This window comes from Anser brachyrhynchus, assembly GCF_964034855.1.
Source record: "Anser brachyrhynchus genome assembly, chromosome: 1".
Taxonomy (NCBI): domain Eukaryota; kingdom Metazoa; phylum Chordata; class Aves; order Anseriformes; family Anatidae; genus Anser; species Anser brachyrhynchus.
Window position 1 is genome coordinate 22,068,790 of NC_137694.1, and position 22,343 is coordinate 22,091,132.

Consider the following 22,343-nt stretch of genomic DNA (forward strand, 5'->3'; position numbering starts at 1 on the left):
ACCCGACTCCCTGGCTCGCCTCACTGGAGCAGTCCCAGGCACAGTGCCAGCCAGGATTCAGGTCCTAGGCTACTTCTGGCTGGGTCCTGCCTCTCTGGGTATGCTTCTTCCCAACCTCACAGGTCAGCCCAAATGCTTCCAGCCACTCCAGGTGTGAAGGCAAAGCGTTTGCCAGGCAGTGCACACTCCTCTCTGTAGTATCTGCTGCCTGCTGCGGATGGGATGCTTACGCAGAGCGTTGATATTCTAAACAACTAAGTTTTTGGACTGCAGGCAGAGATCTCTGCCTCTTTTTATCCTGAGGCAGAGAGCACATCACTTTCTGAACAGACTACAGAGCCTTGCTGACAGTTTTCATGGAGAAATGGAAGCATGTGTGACTGGAAAGCCTACGTTATCATACACAGTGTTCACTGGCAGCTTTCAAGTAGAACCCACAAACACTGAATGGTGGGACATATATTGTAGTGATGTCTAAGATAACAGAGAATTAAGTCTAATAATACTCACGTGAGGAAGGGCCTTCTTACTGAAAACTCTGAGCTACCCAGGAGTTCTTTGACTGCTGTGCAGGCTGACGCACAAACAAGATGTGCTCCAGAACTCAAGGATAAAACAGCCACTGCCCTCTGGCAGCAATTCCAGACTGCTGTGGATGTGTGGTTTATCAGCATCAATCATAATGGCAACAAGCCATGTAAACTCCCCCCCACAAGCTACAGTATAAAATGTATGTGCTATGGTGAAGACTCATGGAGAAGAATCAAGCAGTGAGCTAAAATCCTCCATGAGAGCCTGGTGGCACTAATAGTGCTGTGGCTGTGAGAGCTCCCTGAGCAAGTGCTTCTAACATCAAGAAGGGAAACAGAGGATGGATGAAGATAAGAGGAAAATGCCAACTTGTGAGAATATTAAAGTGGAAGAATGTACCTTGTTAAATCCAACTGTGCAGATCAGGTTACCCAAAGTCCCTGTATGGTGAGTAGTCATCCTTGTGTTTGTTTTCAGATCAGACTCTAATTTGTCCCCCTTTCTTACATTTATTTGAGCTTTCTGAAACCATATTATGTCTTCAGTCCACTCAGACTAAAGCTCACAGAACTGCTCTTGCAAACAGGCACTGAAGAACCAAAGCCAGCTGCAAGCTCTCATTCTGCTGGCTTGAGTTCGAAGATGAGATCTGAGAAAAGGATCATGCTTGTATGGTATCAGCCAGCCTGGGCCATACACCTAAGAAAAGCTTAATTCCCACCTTCAATACTGTTTCTCACTGCCACAGTAGCAAACAAATCAAATGAACAAACAAAAAAACGGCCTTTAGCCATGCCATGGCTCCACCTGCGTAGAGACCAGCCAAGCTGTCAGAGGTACTGCATAGCTGGATATTAACATTTAGCATCAATTCATTTCTATTTCAATAAAATGGAGAATGCCCTATTCTGTTTATAGTGAAAGAAACAATAGAAAGGTCAGTGGAAGAGGACAAGGTTACCAGAATTTAATTTCGCTGGAATGTCTGGACTCGAACAACATTCAGAATGGATAGAAGAAATTTGTGATGGCAATGTAGAACTTTCTTCCCGTTACGCAGCAAATATGGATGAGATGTTTACTACACAACATAGACTCTTGTGGACCAGGGCATTTTAGTTCAGAAGTGATTTTAAACTGAAAGCCTTTCTGATTGGATTTTTGACCCACCTAGAGGAAGTCTCACCTGTTCCTTGCCTCAGAAATGTGCTGTGCTGGCAGAACGGGGCAGAAGCATGAGTCTAAGCCCAGAGCTGTGCTGATCCTCATCAATCCAGCTTTAAAAACAGACCCATCATTCAGGCTGGGTATTGACCATAGCCAAACGTAGTAGTACTTGATAACCAACTATGTGCTCTTGGTGGCAGCCGCTAGCCACATGTGTGACCCCTAGACTGTGGGGAGTACGGTGACACTTCTACTCTCCATAGACACATCAGGCCAAGCAGATCCTTGTCTCCTTTTGTGTTGTTTGTACACTTCTGCACAGTGCTGCCACACGCTGCATTTAAAACAGTCACCGCTAAAGCCGAAGCTGTTGTGTTTAGGGTGATCAAAGTACACAGTAAAAACTGATTTTTACCAGCAGCAGGGTAGCCAGATAATGTGCCAAAGAAAGGGGAAAATACGTAATAGGAGACATATTTTAGGAAGGTTCTTGGATAGAGGAGTATTTCCTTTCTTTTCTATAGATTGAATAGCAGAGTTATTATATAAAGCACAGATTTCTTATGTCTCCTGAAACAAGCCATCCAGGAACTGCCTGAAAACAACATTGAAACAAGAATGTAAATTTTAAAACAACACCAACTGACTGGATTGGCTGCTCTGATAGCCTGTTGAGATGCCAGAAGTGCTTGTGTCACGCTTGCAGAGGTGTGCATGAATGTGACAGCCTGCACTGATTTTAATCCTACCACAGTCCACAGCTGGCTTTATTTTCTCACAGAGCAAAAAGTAAGAGAAATGAAACTAGAAACCAATTTCACCAGTTTTAAGGCACGAACTGCTGTGCTTGATGATTATGTATTACTTGCCATTGCTTCATATTCTGTAAAGAAAGTCCCCATGGAAAGATTTTTGCAGTAAATAAAAATGCCTTTTAGCAGCAGCTGGCTTAGGTATCTGATATTTCAGTGACTCAGAGACTGGCACAGAGGAAGTCTTGGACTTTCATGAAAACGTCCACCTGGATGATGTCCGTGCATGACAGCTTCTCCCTGAGCCTGTCAGGCATTCAATAACCTTTCCTTTAAGCAGCAAAAGCAGTGGCTGCTGATCTCATCTCATCTCACAGATGTGTTAAGCAGGGAACCCCGTCAGAACAAGGTCACAGAGAGGTCCTCTAAGCCTACATGGAGGCTTCACACTACATTTCAATACACTCTGTAACTTCTTCATGTGGTTTTCATGCAAACCATGAGAGAATCTGTATATACAGGAGAAACATAGGAGAACTGGTGTAAAACGTACCAACATAACGTCATAGCCTCTGTCCTAGAGATCACAAGCACACAAACATGGGACTTGATGTTTCTGTACATTTCCCGCTCTGGTTAAGACACATAAGATGATTGACAAAGGAAGACTTAATTATAACCTACATTTCCACAAAGGAGCAGAGGAAGGTTGTGACAGTAAAAGATCATTTTCAAGCAAAACGCGTGCTTTTGCAGAGATACCACAAGGGAAAGGAGGTATTTGCCTGAAAATAATGGAAAAAACCTCTGTTTTGTGAAAACAAGAATATCCTCTTCTCAGCTGAATGTCATTCTTGACTTATTCCACCTCCTACTGCTGACTCCCTTCCTTTCCTTCTCACAGAAAATCAAGAATTAATGAGACAGAAGTTAAAATACGGGAGAAGATAAAACTGTAACACGCCCTTTACGTTTTATAGATTTACAGTTTATAGATGTAATTTTAAATATCAAGATGAGGATAGAGATTAGTTAAACCTCTCAGCTATCGCAGGCTCTTATAAATTTTGAAGACCTCATAGATACAGATAAAGCTACTTGCAGCTAAAATCACAGGCTAGAACAGCTATCACCCATGGCTATGTTTAGGGTAAAGTAATTAAAGACACAAATTAAATTCTCCTTCACAGTGACACTGAAAACAAAGCACATCTGTAATATGAACTCACATCATGCTGTCTGTGTCTCTGCATGCCATGTTTTTGAATGAAATAAATTATTAAAAAAAATTAATGCACCTTCATTACTCATTCTTCAGCTGCTGTGCATTAATTCTTGCAATTAAGAGCACTGGCTAGTCTAAACACAGTGATTAAAACAGTGCAATAACTGTGTGTCTAAAGAAAATCTAATTTTTTCCAGTGCTGACTTGTTTTTATTCAGTAGTGACACTTATGAGATATTGTGTCACTGCTGAATAAGTTGATTAACATTTCTTTTCTACCACATCTTTTCAACTTAAGTGTTTTCTAACATGCTTAAACTACAGTGCTATTGATTAAACAAAGTTTGTAAGGCAAACACAAGCGACTGTGCTTGTGTTCGTAACTTGTAAACTTTGAATTTAAGTCATGCGCAAAGTACAAAATGGGTCAATGCAAAAAATGCACTTACCTGGTATGTAAACTGCACTTCGCTTGGTGATATACCTAATTTTCCGTTGATGTTAACTTCAATTTGACCTTGTGTAGGTTCATCCATTCTTCCGACTTGACACACAATCCTAGCGGGAAATAACAATGTAAGTTTATCTGTTAGCACTAGCAGCTGCAATACAAATGCAAGATATGTTATCTACCACACATACTGTCAGCCAAAGCACAAACTTTGCTTTATCCTACACAAGGTACTTGAGTTCTGTCTCAGATTCCCACCAAATCCACCCAAGAATATTTTACTCTTGTAACTACATGGAGTAAAAGTGAAACCTGAGCAATGTGCACAGCAGCTAGCTACCTAGCAGACTTCTTAGCACAAGACTCAAATCCAGTCCAGAAATCATAGATGAAACTACCCAAACCTACACAAGGTTTTCACCGTACCTGGAGGTGTCAAAAAAAACCACAAAGAATCCCTTCCCCCCCTACTTTGATGCGAGAATCAATCAGCTATCTTATACCTTTGTGTATTTCAGCTGCTAATACTTTTGTTGTGCATCCTGCTATCTCCCAGCTTTAAGCTACTGCATTTTCGCGCCTATGATCAAAATCCCTTCAGAATTACTGTTCTCTGAAAATAAATCCTCAGATAACCCACACAAAATCAGAGGTCAAGGAACAGTGGAGGAGAAAACATCCTGCGTTAACCCCCACTGCTGCTGAGGGCTAGCTGCAAGGTCTGAATTTACGTTTCCAACAGGTGACCTGCAGAATATAAGCATGAAAATGCAACAAAGATTCGACACGCTTTAAAAGTGGGACAAATGCTTAACGGCGAGCTGCTGATACAGTCGGCTAAGGATGCACATAATGTCTGCAGCCTAAGCAGGCAGTTTCATGCAGGACACACCCTAGGAATCACTGTTCATTTTCTGCATTCTTTCTCTCCTTGGATTACTGCTCTTCTGTAACCAATGCACAACTGCTTACAAAAAAAAAAAAAAAAGAAAAAGAAAAAAACAACTCAACCCCCAAATTACTGAGTATAATGTACTTAAACTGGGACTTATAATAAAAGGATTGTCAAGTCCCCTCGCAGATCACTCCAGAATTTTCTGCCTGGGTACTGGCAAATGGACAAAATTCTCTAAATTCTTGCATGTCCTGGCATGTGTACGGCCGCCTGAGTCTGTTCCTCATCATCTCTACTGTATTCTTGGAAGTTGTATCTTCTTGTCAGGCAGAAACAGGAAACGGTGCCTTTGGAGGAATTTCTACCATATGTCAAGCTAGGGAAAGCAGTCGGGGGCCAGGGCTGGGGTGTGTGTGGGGGAGCGCGGCAGCATGGTTTGCAGGATTTTAATTGAGAAAAGCTCCCTCCCCTCCCCAGCACTGGCACTGCCTCCCTTCCCCCACGTTACAAGTGGAAAACTACAAAGGATGAGGACACGACTTCTCTAAGGCCGACAATGAAATCACAGCAGAGCCAGCGAGCAGCCTTCAATGCCATAAAGCTTGCTGTCCTCCCACTCATGGGAAGAACACCTCCTAAAAATGACTGGCTTTTTACTGCAGGAAGGATAGGACAGAAACACTAGGTGCTTCTTCTTCTTCCTCTTTTCCTTTCCTTTCCTTTCCTTTCCTTTCCTTTCCTTTCCTTTCCTTTCCTTTCCTTTCCTTTCCTTTCCTTTCCTTTCCTTTCCTTTCCTTTCCTTTCCTTTCCTTTCCTTTCCTTTCCTTTCCTTTCCTTTCCTTTCCTTTCCTTTCCTTTCCTTTCCTTTCCTTTCCTTTCCTTTCCTTTCCTTTCCTTTCCTTTCCTTTCCTTTCCTTTCCTTTCCTTTCCTTTCCTTTCCTTTCCTTTCCTTTCCTTTCCTTTCCTTTCCTTTCCTTTCCTTTCCTTTCCTTTCCTTTTTAATTAAATAAAAAAGGTAATAATAAAACAAAAGAATGGAAGAAGATAAAGATGCAAAATTATAGATATCCATTCAAAGATTCTGAATCACTTCTTTTTCAGGGCTTCCCTAATGGAGAACATCCTTCAAAACCCCCTAATTTGTTGGTAAATTACATTATGCAAGTTGCATTTGTTCTCACCCATTACCACACTGGCAGAGCTTAGGAAACCAGTAATGTTGCTATGATACAAGGAACCAGTCATCTCAGTTCTGGCTCCTTTCCATGTATTTAAAAATACCAAAAAGCTTTAGAAAAAAGCAAGAGGCTGGGGAAATTCTTGTAAGGCTACGCTGGGATTCAATGCAGCTTTTGCAACACTGAAAATAGGGAATGGGGAAAGATGGCTAAAAGGGAGTTGGGAATTTTCCGGATAGTGATGAGTGTGTAAACGGGAGTGATGGTGATAGATTTGGGAAGCAGCAGGAGATACACAACTGTATATATACTTTTAGGCCCCTGGAGCCCAAGAAGTTGCTAAATGCATGATCTACAAACTGACTAAAGCCAAAGCTTCTTCAAAAGCTAAAACAAAATCACTTAGGCATCTTCAAAATCTCTTTCAAAGGAAGCCACAGAAATAGCAAAAAGTTACTGTGTTAAACTTTAAAAGAACCAAAGGAAGGGAAAGCCAGTGTTTCAATTTCATTTTTAAATATCAAAAGTGAATGAAAGAAAAATCACACTGCTTAAAATACATCATTACTATTAATATTACTACTGAACCTTTCTTTATGCTACTCTTTTTATCAGCGAGTATCGAAAGGGTATTTCCCTAGATGCTCGATATAATCTGTAGTAAACACCTAGACACCTAGAAGAATTTAGGCTCCTTGTTTTTACTTTTGGCACTGCTTAAGAGTGTGACAAGTAATCCACAAAATAGCTACTAACCTGCTTAGGCAACTCAACATCCATGGACTTGTTGGCTCTGCGAAGAAACTTAGTCATTTAAAGCTAAACCAAAACTCAGGGCTCCCTCCCTACCCCCAGGAAAGAAACTTTGTGGCTGGACTGTAACAAAAAGAATTAAGCTTCCTCTTGCTTTGCCTGCTTTCCCATAAATCCTGTATGCTTGGCTGCACTGTGGTTGAGACTTAGCAAAGATTTTAATGGCTAGATGCACACCTACAATGCCTTTAATTTAAAAACTCATAAATAGTTTTCAGACATCTGCAGTAATAGTTTATGAAAGGTTTTCAAACAAATAAAAAAGTCAATCAATCAGGAGCAGGATGGTAGCATGCTATCATAAATTTGTTGCTATATAAGAATCTATAACAAATTTAAATAAAAACTTGGACACGTTAGTATGAAATATTGCACATACACTGCACTAGTTTTTTCTCCTCTTGATAATTTCCTATACCCACAGTAATGTCTTATTCTCCTGAAGATGCACAGAGGGAACTCTGTTAGTTCCTTTGTTTAGTTCCTTTCTGGGAACTAAAATCTTGTCTAAAATCTTGTGAAAAATGTCCAGTGATTACCTTGTGGAAACAGAGTAGAACTCCTCTTTGAAAATACATTCCTTGTCTGCCACCGTTATATTTTTTACATCTTCTGCTTTTATTCCCAAATTAGATCCCATTATGGTCAAAAGAATTCCACCACTTAGTGGTCCAGTTTTTGGCTCAATCTGTGTTTGCATGAGGGAAAGTAAAAAAAAATATCAAAATTAAATATTGCAGTGACCATGTTGCTCTTCCATATTATTTAAAGCTACTTTGACTTACCAGCACTTAAAATGAAAAAGATGTTTACTGTAGTACCCACATAAAAACTTGCTCTGTACCTTAACTTTTTAATGCTAATTACTCATTTGTGAGCCCATAATCAGTATTCATCAGCTGCAGATTTCATGTCTGCTGTGGCAGACTATTACGTATAAAATTCTTGCCTGGTGTTTGTTCTGTTTTAAGTTGCTTCCTCCATAAAAGCACTGTGATTTTGACAAGCAAATTGAACGAGCTTCTCTCATAACCATCCCACTGCACTTTTCCAGCCTTTTTTTTTATTTGTTTGTTGGTTGTTTTTGACATGGTTTTCTCCCTTTAGGTTGACATCCAAACAGTGCACATTATAAACACAAAGCGGTGCCCCACACAGCTTCTTCAAAAATTTCTTTAGTCCCCTGGCCTTCCTTACTGCATCAGCTGGTAGGGTACTGCAGTACATGGCTACCTTGTGAATAAAATGAGGACTGAAAAAATCCTTGAAAAACCTGAAAAGGATTTCTGAGCTTAAATATGAATTTTAAATTCAAATACTCTGTTATTCCAAATAATTCTAAATATTTTGGGGGACATTAACCTGATTTGCTGTTTAATATATGGAGCACTTCCACTGGGACCTTTTCAGGTGTTCAGCTTTGGAGGGCTGTAAATTTATTATCGGGAAGAGGGAGACTGCACAGTCCCAGATACAGCAATTGGAAGCCAAACAAATGCATCTTCTGAAAATCTGGATGTTAGTGTCTGCTGAGTTTCTTAGATCTAACTCTAACTTAGATCTAACTAAGCAAGTCTGAGCACAGGCACATGGCTGCTGCTGCTGCCTGCTGACCAGTTCAGCTCCAGAATCACTTGCTCTATTTTCCCGGTTTCTAAATTACTTAATTACTAAAACTGGATCCTTTGCCCATGGCCATCCCTTTGCACTCAGTGCATAAATAAAGTAGCTGAAAAATGACTCAGCAGTGTCTATAGCTGTTTCCAAATATTTTGTTCAAATTTGAACCTAACGAAAGCCTTGAAAAAACTAATATATCACAACATTGTAAGTATTTAACCTGTAATCACGTACAAACAGTATCACTCTTATATTCCTTTGTTTTTCTTTTCCTTCCCACTCACATCAGCTTTACCAGGGCACAGGCATTATAGAAGAATCCTTCTCTACACTTTCTGTCAAGATTTCAGGAAATCTACCTTCCTTGGCAGACTTCAAATATTTACCTGCCATTTCTTCTCAAAAATAGCATCACAGCCAATTTCACCCATCGTGCTACCATTCTGGCTGTACCCACACTGCACCTCTAGCTGCATAGCCTCAGGAGAGACTCATCGTGTCTCTGCCAGCACGAAGCACAGGTTTCAGACTTAAACTGTTAATGATCTGATTGGAGTGAAACACCCCCGTTATGACTCTGGGCCTCTGTCACATCACTACCGCATTTTGTGATAGCTGGGGATACGTCCTTATCAAATGGCATGTGTGGGTTTCAAGGTACTGATGCCACTGTCGCAGTAATTTAGATGTGATCAGTGGAAGTATGTATCTACACTGTTTTCTAGGCTGTTATGCCCAGAAAAACAGCATTTGGTTTGTTGCCAAAAAGCAACTGCTGAAAGCAGATGAGAGTTTATCACTTCTTGCTTTGGCTGCTGATCCACCAGCGTAGAATAAGGCTCTTCCTTCACCCCAGGGGGATGCTCCCACCGCAGACCCACTGCCCAGTAAAAGCTGTGCATTGGGCCCCTCTGACTTCTCACATCCAACTTCTACAGCCTTGGGTTGCATCCCAGTGGGGACTGGGCAGTATCACTGACACCAGGAAAACAAATCGTGGTGCAGAAAGAACCAGCTCCCTTATTAAATGCTGTGTATAAAGTCAAGTTTGAGGCCTGTTAGTGAGCCTGTTAAGTGTTTGCAGCTGAGTGCATGGTGATCCTCTTTTATAGATTTATTTCAGGTAGAACTGTGGGAGAGAAGAAAAGCCCATGTTTATTCCCAAGCTTCAAGTGCCATGTTTAAGGGTATGCTGGCTTATAGCACAGAGAGGCCATGGCTTAAAAACCAGTGAGTCTCAAAGACTCCATTCAGTCTCTTTTATTGTGACTCTTTCTAAATCTCTCACACACATCACTACTGGCATTATTTCCATGCAGCTATTTCAGAGGCTTACTTAACACCCTAGGAAAAGAAAAAAAAAAAAAAACGCCTTTCAGTATGAGCTTGCTTGGATGCTTTCTGCTGAAAAATAATGCACTGGTCAGAAGAAGAACAAAAGCAATCTTACGCGAGTGATTTCCGGATGAGGACATGTGGCAGTGGGACTACCATGACAGAGCTTGCCATACACACACTTGCTCGGCTTGCCATCTTCTTGACACCAGACACACTTGTAGTCTTGATGGGCTGCGAGGCACAGACTGCAGTCACTTCGCCCGTAAGAGCAGTTGTACAGGGTCACTGAAATAGGAATGGAGAATGCACTTAGACACTTCCCTCTGTTTCAAGGATATTCAGTGTATTATCGAAGGAAATCTAATCTTATGTACAAAGACACCCATTGCTCAGCTTGGTCCTGTGAAGAACATGCACACTATGTACTGAACCCCTGAATGCTGCTGGGAGAAAACCTTATTTTTTGCTGGACTTTGCAGAAAACTCTCAACACCGTCCACGTGCAGAGTACAAACAAGCTGCCCAGTAGAACCCAAACACAGTTTTGTCACTCAGACTTTGTCAAAACTTTTGAGCCCAAAGTCCTTTCTTTGACCATCCTTAATGAACCTGGCTATGCGACTGTTTGAAGACCAGCTCCGACGAGCAGGTCCTCCTGGTGCACCAGGAGCCAGACGTGGAAAGCCGCTTAGTCCCCGGGGGTGTCACTGGGGACAGACATCAGCTGGCGTGGGACCCCTGCCAATCGCGTATTTAAAAGAAGAGAGCTGCCTTTGTGGGCTGTTTACAGGACATTTGGACCTTTCCAAACTCATCACTAAAACCTGAACTGAATATAAAGTCAACACTTCCTGAAGTGTTATCCTTTGTCCAAGTTAATACCTCTTTGTTTCTCCATTCTTCTCCATTTCCTCACTTTCAATTTCCCCTTTGCCTGGAGTTGCCACCCTGACATGTGCCTTATTCCTTCTGCAGTGGGGTTTAATGCCAGTTCTTCAAAACCAAGAGATCAGGTCTGACAGTCGCACCTCTCCTACTGGTGAACCAAGCACCAGCTGTCCCAGACACTAAGCTTATTTTGGCCCCTGTCAATCTCCAGTATGATGCACAGTCACTGAACAAAATTAATTTTGCCAAGTGGATGGAAAGCCTTCAGACATAGCTGGTGGTTCAGCACCATAAGGAAAGCCTGGCCTTGCAAGAAAACATTAAGAGATGCACTTGAGAGCTAGCCCAGAAGAAACAGACTGAAAAGATGTCACACGTTTCTGTGGGGAAGCGTGCATGCGGCATAGATTATTCAGCATGTGAGTGCTGTACTTCCTTGGGTAGGTGAGCTGGTTATCATAAAGAGGGGAGCTTCTTGCTCCCTCCTTTTATGCTGCTTCTCTGTGCCTTTTGGCTGCCCTGCTTTTCTGGCCATGCAGCCTCACCCTCTGTCACCGAGGCTCTGGCACTTGTTGAGTGCTTTTGTAAATCAGCTTAACTTACCAGAAGAGCAGAAAACTATCCAGGTTTCCTCCTGTGCTCTTTCAAGTGTTAAATGTGCTCACAGATGGGAGTGGGGAGTACACGACAGAGAATCAACATCTCCCCTTTCCAGCGGCCATTAACTGTTTTAGCTCATTAAGCCTCAAGAAATGGTACCCTTAGTGACATTGTTTTTTCCCTAAGGAGGTTCATCCTTATGGATGCAGTAAGCAAACCGACATAAATGGAGGTGACCAGAGGTGGGTAAGAGACTGGGGTAATCCCTTTGAGATTGCATGTGGTAAAGGCCATAAAAAATGTCTATTTAAAGAAGGCTTTTATTCTCAGAGGAGCAGGATGCTAGGAAGGACACCAGCAAAACCACCCTCCAGTCCCTAACGTTTCAATGCATGTAATATCCTAGATAATAGCAGCAGAGGCAGCTTTTAAAATCTAATTCTAAGAGGATGCCATGTCAAATTCCTACTGAAATGAAAAAGTAAAAAGGTAATGCTGGTTTTCCATTATTTTCCAGCAGTGCCCTTATTCCCCTGCTAGCTCTGAACAATTATTACAGATGCCCAAAATTTCACTACAGTCTTTCTGCCTTTTGCATGACAGCATACAACCCCATAAGGGCAGTTTTTTTCTAAATGCTGCATATTTCAAAACCTTGCATTCAGTGTCACAGTTACAGTCTTTAGCAGAATAGCATGATTTTATTTCCTCCCTTACACTGAAGAATTAATGCAACAGTGAAGACCGCTTTTAACTCTTCTTACATCTAGTCAGCATATCCACTTGCTATCAAGCAGCTTTGCCAGGCCACATTCAGACAAGCTATCATTGGAGGTGCACGCAAAGCCGAGAGACTTTGGCGTTAGTATCAATAAATCAATGAGAAAAAGCATGCATTTGGTTCAGTTCCTCTCTTAAATTTACAAGGAATCGATGAGCACAAAGTAGGAGTAGCATTATTTGCTCCATATACTGAGCACATCAGCGTGGAAGTCACCGAGTTAACAAACATAAGCCAATAGTTTGTGTGTTAACTCTTCACTCTGGGTGTTGGATATGAATGTGGTGATGGGGAAAAGTCTGAGACAGCCTGGATACATCAGTTTTGTTGTATTGACAGGAGAGACAGCACTGGCAGCAGCAAGGAAGAGTGTCCTCATGCCCATGCACCAGTTTGCTTCCTTAATCCAGCACTCAGCGAGGCTGCTACTGCACAGAAACCTGGACAGGTAATATTGTTAAACAAATCCTTCCTTCTTCCCTTTGCCTTCCTAAACCCTGCATTGCCCACCCACACCGCCACATGACCATCTAGCAAAGCACGGGAGCACGCCTACAGCATCGCTGTGTTGTACTTCATTGGCTGGAGAGGGAATTTCATCCCATCCCTCCATAAACAATGTTAGCACTGCCACGTCTTGGTGTCCCTCACATCCCATTGCAGAGACAGCTACAGCCTTAAAGCATTAAACACTCCCCTTGTTCACTGATCAGCTCATTAAATGTACCAGCAGCAAGCCACTCATTAGATTCAGACTCTTATCCATCACCTTGAGACGCCAGCTGTGAAATCATTGATAAAAAGGACGAAGGATAAAAGGGATATATTGGATGTCATACCGTTCAGCACCCCAATGGCTCGAGATGTAAAAGCATTATCGTAACTTAGTATTCGCTAAGTGTCATACAAAGAAAGGGTTCTTTGACTGGCAAGTTCAAAGGTGCTTCTGAGCAGCAACCACATACCCAAAGTCAATTCTTTTCAAGATGCGTAAAAAACACTATGCTCTGGATTTCATATGGCAAGGAAATTTTAAAGCAGGAGAGAATTTAGATTAAAAAGTCTTTTATAATAAAAAGAGATGAGACATTTGTTGATAATTTTTCAATTCCCCTCTTGTAAGGGTTCTATGTTTTGATTCAAATGATAACCTTTCTTCTTTTTTTTCTATTTTTTTTCCCCCAGACTGGGAAAAAGATGTTGGGAACATTTGGTCAAAATTCTGTGATTTTAAACACCACAGCCTTTAAAATGGAAATGAAGACACTGTGAGACCACAATATGACCTCCCCATAACATGCATGCCATGTCCTCTTTTAAGTGCTTCCAGCACTGTACAAAAAGCCATAGGGAAAATCCTCTGAAAACATACTTCTATGCTGCCAATGTGACACGGGATCAATTTAAGTATTGTACAGATGGAAAAATACAGTCTGAAGACTTAATCTGTAGGGGAATTTACTTTGGGGCAGTATTAGTTTTCCTGATGTTGACTCATCACACGAGTAGTAAGTGTGTTGCTCTGCTGTTTTTCCAAGACTGTGCCTTAAACGTCAGTCCAAAGAAGTGCCAGGCAGGTCCCACTTCCCAGAACTGCTCCGCTGATTTTAACAGAGCTTTCCCACCTCAGCACCGGACTAGACCCACAGACATAACTGCTTCATCGTTGTAGGTTGAAAGAAGTAAAAATAAATAAATAAGCGATCTATATCGGAGTCCAAGTCTTTATTTGTGCTATATACTAAATATACTTTTTGTTGCCATAGAAATAAATGAATAAAGTAATGAGATGGAAGCACACAGTGTATTGCTGACTGCCAGCAGAAACAAAGACTGCCTAAGCTGCCACTTAGGAGCTGAGACAGCTGAAAGTGCAGACTTGAGGTGAAGTCCAGACGAGTGGCAGTAAGAAAAATCACTTTTCTGCTATCAGAGGGAGCAAGTTCATTTTGGAGGGTGTGGAAGGAAAATGGCCATTTAAAAACCTAACTGCTGAAGTATGCTTGAACTGCGAAGCTTTGCTATTAATATTGCCTTTCAGAGAAAAATCAAACTTGAAAATACTGGCAACATCTTCAAAACAGCCTTAAATACATAAAACACTGGTGTGAGTTTCATATTAATAACTTTTGATCTGTCAGATTTGATTGTTTCAACAAAACCAGTAAAATCTAGAAAGGTAACATTCTTATCCATGACTCCAAAATTATAAATAGATTTCTGTTTACTGTAATTAACCTCTCTTTACTCCCGCATTTTGTACTTACCCATCAGTTTGCTGTCAATCTTGACTTTGCTTGTTCTTATGGATAAATTAAGTTGTACGGTTTCATTTGCGCTATAGGAGAACTGAAAAAGACAACACAATGGAGATATTAATTTTGCAAGGTGTATTTCTTACCTTCTGTGATAGTCGGTAATCAAAGCTGTGAAGATTTCAGAAACTATCCAAAACCATATGTTCTTTTTTCACCTTGGCCAAATATATTTATAGAAAAAAATGTTTTAATGAACCTAATCCTTCACAATCAGAATTTTCAAGTACCACAGGAGAGCAATATCCGAATACTTATTTTTCATTAATTTAATTTATGTTTGGTTATAAGTATCCAAGCAGCTAGGGTACTGTTCAGTGGCAGTAAATAGCTGCTGACCCTGCTGAGTTCTCCCTTCCCACACCATCTGGCCCCATTATTTCCATGGCCATGGCAGGATCACACTACACAGAGGGGAAATCTCTTGCATCTTTTGCACTGCAGCCCCCTCGTTACAGCCAAAGGTTTACTTGCTCCAAGACATGGGCTTCTACTCAGGCTGAAAGACAGCAGCAATAACAACAGGTGGGAAAGAAAAACAGCAAAGGAAAATATACTGGCTTTATAAAGGGAATTATTTGTGCTAGACTCAAATGTTGCATAAATGTTAATTAGTTCTCAAAACCACTCTCTTAGCAAGCTGATACGACATAAAGGTTAAAGTCAGCATAACATTTGTGACTTTAACTTTGAACATGGTAGACTTTGTTTTTTTTTGAATACTATTTCCTTTCTCTGTAAAGACAGAAACCAGAGTGAAAGGTGCACAACTAGTAAGTAGCCAAACAACAACATACTGTTACCATTCCCATTTTTACAGATATAAAAAATATGTGATGGGAAAGATGATTAACTGGCGTGTGGAGAGGGAGAATTCTGAAATGCTCATCTTTCATCCTCAATGATTTCACCGGATTGTGTAAGAAGTGGAGAATAAAGGAGTGATGGTCCCATATTCATCCAGGGACAGTTCAACGAATCCACTGATTGCACAGATAAAAAGTAGGATAAAGATTCAGAGCCTTAAGAAGAAACATTAGGAACACTGAGCCAAAGCTCCTGCCTTTGATTGCTACCACCAATGGAGAATCTCCACCAGAGATGACTTTCTTCTCTGAGTGAAACCAGTATGACATATTTCCAGACACAGGTGTATACTGGAACAGGACTATAAGAACAGAATATATTTGGTAGGTGGACCATTTTTTTTGCATTTACCTCTTTAGTCACGAATGAAAAATTTCCATCTGCCGATTCATCAACAACAGTTTCGAATTCAAATTGTCTGTTTCCAACCACAAACTTTTTGTCCTGTGGAAGAGAGGAGTTCAGCTTAGAATTTTTACAGCATTACCAAGCGCAACAAAATATCACCAGGCAATATGCTGTTCAGCACTGGAAGTAATAAGATCAAATGGAGAAGGCTAACCAGTTAAAGTCGTCACCTGAAAACAAAGCTGGTGAAACATCCAGCCAGTGCAATCTGCTGCTTTGCTGCTCCCCTCCAACATTCCCTTAAGGCGCAAGCACCCAAGCAGTATGAATAAAGCAAGAACACATCTAGCACTTGGTTTCAGGGAGCAGTAAGGAAAAGCCAAGACACATGAAAGCTGGATGGCTTCACACATCAGATGTGTCATTAGCAGAACTGCAGGAGTTCTGCCCTTTAAGGTTTTCTCTGTGGGGATTCTGGGCAGAGCAGGAATGTAAGAATTACACGGGAGAAAGGAATGAGCATCTCTCAGACCTTGCTGGTTTTGTTTTTCCTGCTTCACCAAGACTCCAGCTGTGTTTTCACAAGATAGTCTTTGATGGCAGCACCAGCTTAAGGGTATTCCTGCCTCCTACAAACCTTCTTCCCCTCTCTTCTCCCTGTGTCCCAAATCCATTCATTCCTGCCCCGAGGCTGTAGCACATAGCAACTTGAGCAGCACTGGCACAACTCTCAGCACGGCTGTTCTTACTCAAGGGCCCGAGCTAGCTAGAAAGCGAAACCCATGGCGCTGTTTCTGTGCTGGGTCTGTCTCCCATCCTGGCCCACAGAACAGCTGTCCAAATAGTTTTGCTAGAAGACCCTGAGAAAGAAACAAGTGGCAAGGATATCTTTAGACAGTACTGTTGGTAAAGACTGAAGAAAGCAGAGTCCACAGGGCTACACAACCACCTTCACCTTTAAAGCTTTCTAGGCCCTGCTTTCAACCTGAACCACTTGAATCTCAGAGCATATGGCAAAAAATTTTTTGGTAACTTGCTTCCTCTTTCCTGCTCTGAGGGTTAGAAAGTATAACCTTGCCTATGAGGGATGTAGATCTTATCCTGTTTATTTGTAGCTACTTTAATGCTGGTATTGCTGGTAACTCACAGACCTGGTTTATCTAAGTAGCGAAGTGGAAACCTTTCTTATCGCTCCTTCGCTCTGGACACCAGAGCCCACCAAGGTTTGGGGCTGAGGAGAAGCATGTACTTAACCCGGCAAAGGACCTGACTCCAGTCTCTCAGAGGTTTATGTTACAGAGGGAAACAGACCATTTACTTCTTCCTCCTCAGAAGCTGCATACAGAAAATGAGCTGCTGAGCTCTGGAAAGCCTTTTCTGCACTTTCTGTTTTACAGAAAATGTATATGTCCAAGTTTTAAAGCACCTTACAAACCTCTTTTTTTGAAGAACACTGCTTCACTTTCCCTGTTCTACATTTCAATATATCATATGTTTTAAAAAGTGTTCAAATTCTGCTGCTGCAGTGTAAAGCTTTCCCACATGCTTAGCAGACCACGTTGGAAGAAGAGGGGACCTTCGAAGCGCGTGATGGCTGCCACCTGGAGTGAATGGCAGGTAGGAGCTGCAATGCTAGGCTCTCTAGCAGGAGGCCACAGCTCTATTCAGCAGCCTGGGTGCTAGAAGAGACATGCAGTAAACATTGAGAAGCAGGTTATGCATCTGACACGCATGGCAAAGACAAATCCAAATGGGAAGTTACTTATAACTAAAATCTTCTGAGAGCTAATAAGGTGATCTTGATGCTGGTATATCCTTCTCTTCTACTGTGCCAGTCTTTCAAGGACTTAGCTGGAGAATGTCTCTTGCACGCAATACAATTGATCAATATTAAACTTTCCTTCAGTGCCCCTCAGCTGCTTGTTCTGGATGTGGCTATTCCCAAGAGAACAATGACAGCCTGGATTTACTTCTGCTTCCTAGTCAAATTCTTTTAGAGGAGGGAGGGTCAGAAGAACAGTCAACAGCTTCTCTTCTTTTAGACTATTTGCCTCCAGCAAAGGCTCTCACGATGAGATTTATTCATTGTACTGTAAGTGTTCACAAGTTAAGAGGTGTATATAAAAATTGTGAATTTATTCTTCAACCTTGAGTTCTGCAATAGCAGTTTCAGAAGCTATCCACATAACCTACTCACTGGGATAAGCCAAAACTTTAACTGCTAATCTTCCTTTACAAGTAGAGATGTTTACATGCATGACACCGACCAGTGTGCTTACCCATGGTTAGGAAGGCTGTGCATGCTCTTTTAAACAAAGCACAGATTAAGCTAAGATAATAGAGCTAGTAATTCAAAGTAACAACAGAACATTCGTTTTTTGCTGATCACCTTTTCCTAAGCAACAACGAAGGCAAGGACAATAGGAGGAAACCTGATATATACCAATGTCCTAATCAACAAAGACCTTAAATGTGCTCATGGCTGCACAACTGCTACCTCCATACATCATAATGCCCAAGATGTCCTGTGACAAAATCACCCATGTGAGAAGCCACATCCTATTTTGCATGTGGGCTGTGTGCCAACCCCTGTAAAAGATCTGTCCATACTCTTCTGAGCCACCCTGCCCTCCACGAGAGGTTTATTGAGTGTAGGTTATCCCATTACTCAAATGAACATTCAGTAATTGAAGTTATTGCTTCAGATAGTTTGATAACATCGGAACGAGTGCCTGTATAATTACAACTATTTCATTTGTCTATTTTCACATATCCTTAGAGGTCTGTGCATATAGCTATAGACACTGTGTGTGCCTGTTCAAGTCCTGGCACTGAAGGCATTATTATTTTGTTGTAAAAATGTACCTCTATACCAGGATACATAGGGCTGCTCCCATGATAGAGATGATGTTTCCACTTGGCTATCACCTAAGAAAAATTCTGACATCACTAGACACTTGTTTCTCTCCAGTGTCTTTCCAGCCTAGGGCCATCCATCTAACTTCTTACAGACACCTGAATTCCATGTAAGCCTCCCTGGGTCCCAGTTAAATAAATGTATACTGGTCTGGTCAGTAGGAAAACTGTTAAATGTTGCTATTCTATGACAAAGCATTCAAACCCTCAGTATGTGTCTGGCTTTGTTAAATGTAATTGATACCGCTGAAAAAAAAAGGCAGAGGCATTTTCTTTCTCTTTTCTCTACTAGTACTTCAGAAAGATTGAACTGCTTATTCACAGAATGATAAGCTAGATGAATGAGATTAGCTTTGTGGGTTCCTTCTCTTGTTTCTCCTTCTTTAAGAAAAAGAGTCCTCTAAAAGGCAAATTCGGCACATCTAGATAATGCATCTGCCCTGAGTTTGTTCTCAAGAGAGAATGCGCTCTTCCACTTAGATCAAGAGAGCAGGGAAAGCTTTTCCCTCCAGTGTAGAAACCAGTTTGTCAGCTCTTCACAATGCTAAGACAAAGAAACTGGAGTGAATTCTCCACGATAAGCTTACATTTTTGATTTAAATCCTGAAGCTAAGTGTTGTGTGCTGCATCTTGCACACAGTGTAAGTCAGACCAGACTCGTTCACCCAGCCAGATGTCCTGCTAGTTCTGGCCATCACAGATAACTGATAAAATTCAACAACTGTTTTTTCCTTTTTTTTTTTTTTTTTAACATATTTATATGTCTTCAAGCAAAAATATTTGTTTTTGAACATATGCTTGTTTAGCACCACATGCACAGTATGCTTTTGATATGACTGCAGTATTTATGGGTTTCTTTTCAGCCTTTTTTGACCATGCTTCTTATATTGTTGTTACACTACAGTCCTGTTTACCCTTTTCTTTCTCTTGGCAGTCATAGGAGAGGTGATAGAAAGACTTTATAAGAGTGTAAATACTTCAGTTTGACATGGGAAAAAACATTCAAAAAACATGAATCTTTGTTCAATTGATAGATGGCTGGTGGCTTAAGCAATCAATACAATCCAGCGTATTTATCATTAATTTGTACGTACATGAAGAAAACACAGGAACAAATAACAGAAACCAAGAACTATACTCAAGCTATCACCTAAAGAAGTGTTTTTTAAGATTTGTTTTTATCACCTACACTAACACTTATGCAATGTCCAGGTGATAAAACAATTAAAAACTTGGAGTCAAATTCTCACTTGTTAGAAGCCTTGTAAATGACCTTCTGGAAGCAGGTACTGAGAAACAGAAACCTTTGCTACAACTTGGAAAATACCCGATCTTTTGGTTTGATGGTTTAAAAAAAAAAAAAAGAACAAAATGTGATTTTACCCAAACTAAAAGCATGTAATTTCTGAGTGCATTTTTTTTTTGCTTGAAAAGTAGAAAGAGAATTAAGCACATCGAATTATGTGCTTAATATATGAATTATCAAAAAGTAAGTATTTAAATAGAAAGAGATATTTAACGTTCAGACTTGCTAAATATCCTCTCCTTTTGATAGCTGAAGAATAATTTTTAAGGTGTTTGAGGAGGTCCACCTTAAATTCTTTAAAACAAAAATCACCTAGCAGTTACAGTATTTTGCCCAGTTCTGATCTGTCTTTGTGATGACTTCACATTTAGAGACCCTACCACAGTAACCAATCTTATATCAAACTTAAATGTGTAGCCCCTTTCCTTCTTTAAGAAGAACTATGAGCAAAATCACCCAGAAATACAGAAACTAATGCCTTAAGAGTGGGTGTGGCTGGAGAAGTGGAATTCAAGTGACAGCTAGCTTTGAATTTATCTGCTTACCTGATAATAATCTAGATGTTTTCCCTCAAAATACACTGTTGTTCGGTATTCCATAGGTATTATTGGTGGGCTAGGGTTTAGGAACTGTGGGCATTCTTCTTCCTGGGGAGATAAACATTTTACACATTATTCAAAATAAAAGTCTTATCACAACAAGCTCCGATGGCCTTCGGACAATGGAATGATTGTTCTAAAGAACTTCATGCTTAAAATACAGTGACAGATTTGATTACACCCTTTCAAATTAGACATGCTAAAAATGACTACAGCATATGTCAAAGCTGTGGGTGATTATCTTTCCCAGCCTTGAAATCCTGTTCCTCCCATTGAAGCAAAATAGTAAAAGGAACAAAAATATCTTTTCAGGAGTTATTCAGTCTCACTGCCCCTCCTCAATCACACCCTTAAATTCCCACCCCCGCAGTGTCACTAAAAAAATCTCACACTTCTGGAGTTAACTACAGAGTCATTTAGAAATCCCCCATTCAACCAACGGATATGAGAAAAAAAGCAAAGAAAATATTGAAGTTTTCTAATAAAAACCTAATAAATTTTATTTTTAAACATTACCATATTTTGTTTGATCACATCCTCTGTTGAAGAGGACTCTTCACAGATATGTCTCTTCCAGTCCCACTGGCAATTCCATCTATTGCTTGCACAGGAATAGCATCTACAAATATAACATGATAGTCATGACAAACTGTCAGGCTTCTTCCCCCACTGACAAAAAAAGTAAATTAAATTCCATCTTTATTCATGGAGAGTAGATCAATCTGCTACAGAGTCCTTACTACATTAAGCCGAAAATCGAATAGTAAGAACAGTTTGAGAACCCCCCAAAGCTACATTTTTCTCAAACATAAGCAAGGATCAGAAAACCATAGCACCTCTCACAAACTTTGAGACTGGGTCCAAGAAGAAAGGAAACGATCTTGATCAACCTTCATACGTCAGGTTGAATAATGCAGGGTTTGAGTTGGCTGTTTGTCCTGGGGCAGTAACATCTCAAGTGGGGAAGATGACGGGGGCAGAGTCAGCTTTGATCATCATATTTGAATGTACCATAACCCAAAGCTCCAAGCTAACATTTGTGGCAACACATAGTAAATGGATGTCCACAGAGCTCACCTGCAGATACTTTAGATACTACCAAAGATGGAAGCCCAATGAACTTGCCTTTAATTGTATGTGCCATGAATATTCACATTCCAAGTGCTTTACATTACCAGCTTCAACCATTTTTAAAATCCATTAAAGCGTAAGAAAAAAGGAATTAAGACACTGGAAAAAGGCTTAATTATGAAATGATTCAGTAACTCAGCTGCCAGTTATCTGAAACACCATGCCACAGAAACTAAACACCTCAGATAAGAAGCTGAAATACTTACGGCTGGTTTTCATACAGATTCATTGCTTCTTCACAGTCATAAAAAGGGTAAGTATGTGATGCAAAAAATATATCATTCTCTCTAAAGGTTAACCGTAATGTAACTGAAACATGATCTATCACAAAAGAAAAAGAAAAAAAGTTATCTAAGTGGTTGTTGAATTCTTTAGCTCTTGAGCAGAACGATACAATAATAATACTTTTATTATTTTATAGGACAGGCAAATATTTAACTACACAGTTGACACTCTGGATCTCATGACCTCTTATACTTTAGATTTATGAGCCCTGCTTTGTCATTTTAACCTCTAAAATTTTTCAGCAAATGGTTTTCAGAAGAAAAGCAGAGATGGGATAAATGGAAGGAGCAAAATTACAGAATAGTTTTGCTTTATGGAAGTGTTTCTCAGTGGTACT

At 40.6% G+C, this 22,343-nt stretch overlaps 1 protein-coding gene across 9 annotated transcripts in view; it reads right to left on the reverse strand.

The window, feature by feature from the left end:
• PLXNB2 (plexin B2) overlaps positions 1-22,343 on the reverse strand; it is a 259,864-nt gene that overhangs the window by 42,684 nt on the left and 194,837 nt on the right. For all 9 annotated transcript variants that reach the window (XM_080598192.1, XM_080598197.1, XM_080598189.1 and 6 more), the window contains 8 exons: positions 21,928-22,042; positions 21,107-21,209; positions 20,537-20,638; positions 15,773-15,865; positions 14,507-14,588; positions 10,083-10,255; positions 7,552-7,700; positions 4,125-4,233 (listed from right to left, as the gene is read on the reverse strand). In XM_080598192.1, the coding sequence (XP_080454318.1) occupies positions 4,125-4,233; positions 7,552-7,700; positions 10,083-10,255; positions 14,507-14,588; positions 15,773-15,865; positions 20,537-20,638; positions 21,107-21,209; positions 21,928-22,042 (926 nt within the window). The remainder of the gene's footprint in view (positions 1-4,124; positions 4,234-7,551; positions 7,701-10,082; positions 10,256-14,506; positions 14,589-15,772; positions 15,866-20,536; positions 20,639-21,106; positions 21,210-21,927; positions 22,043-22,343) is intronic.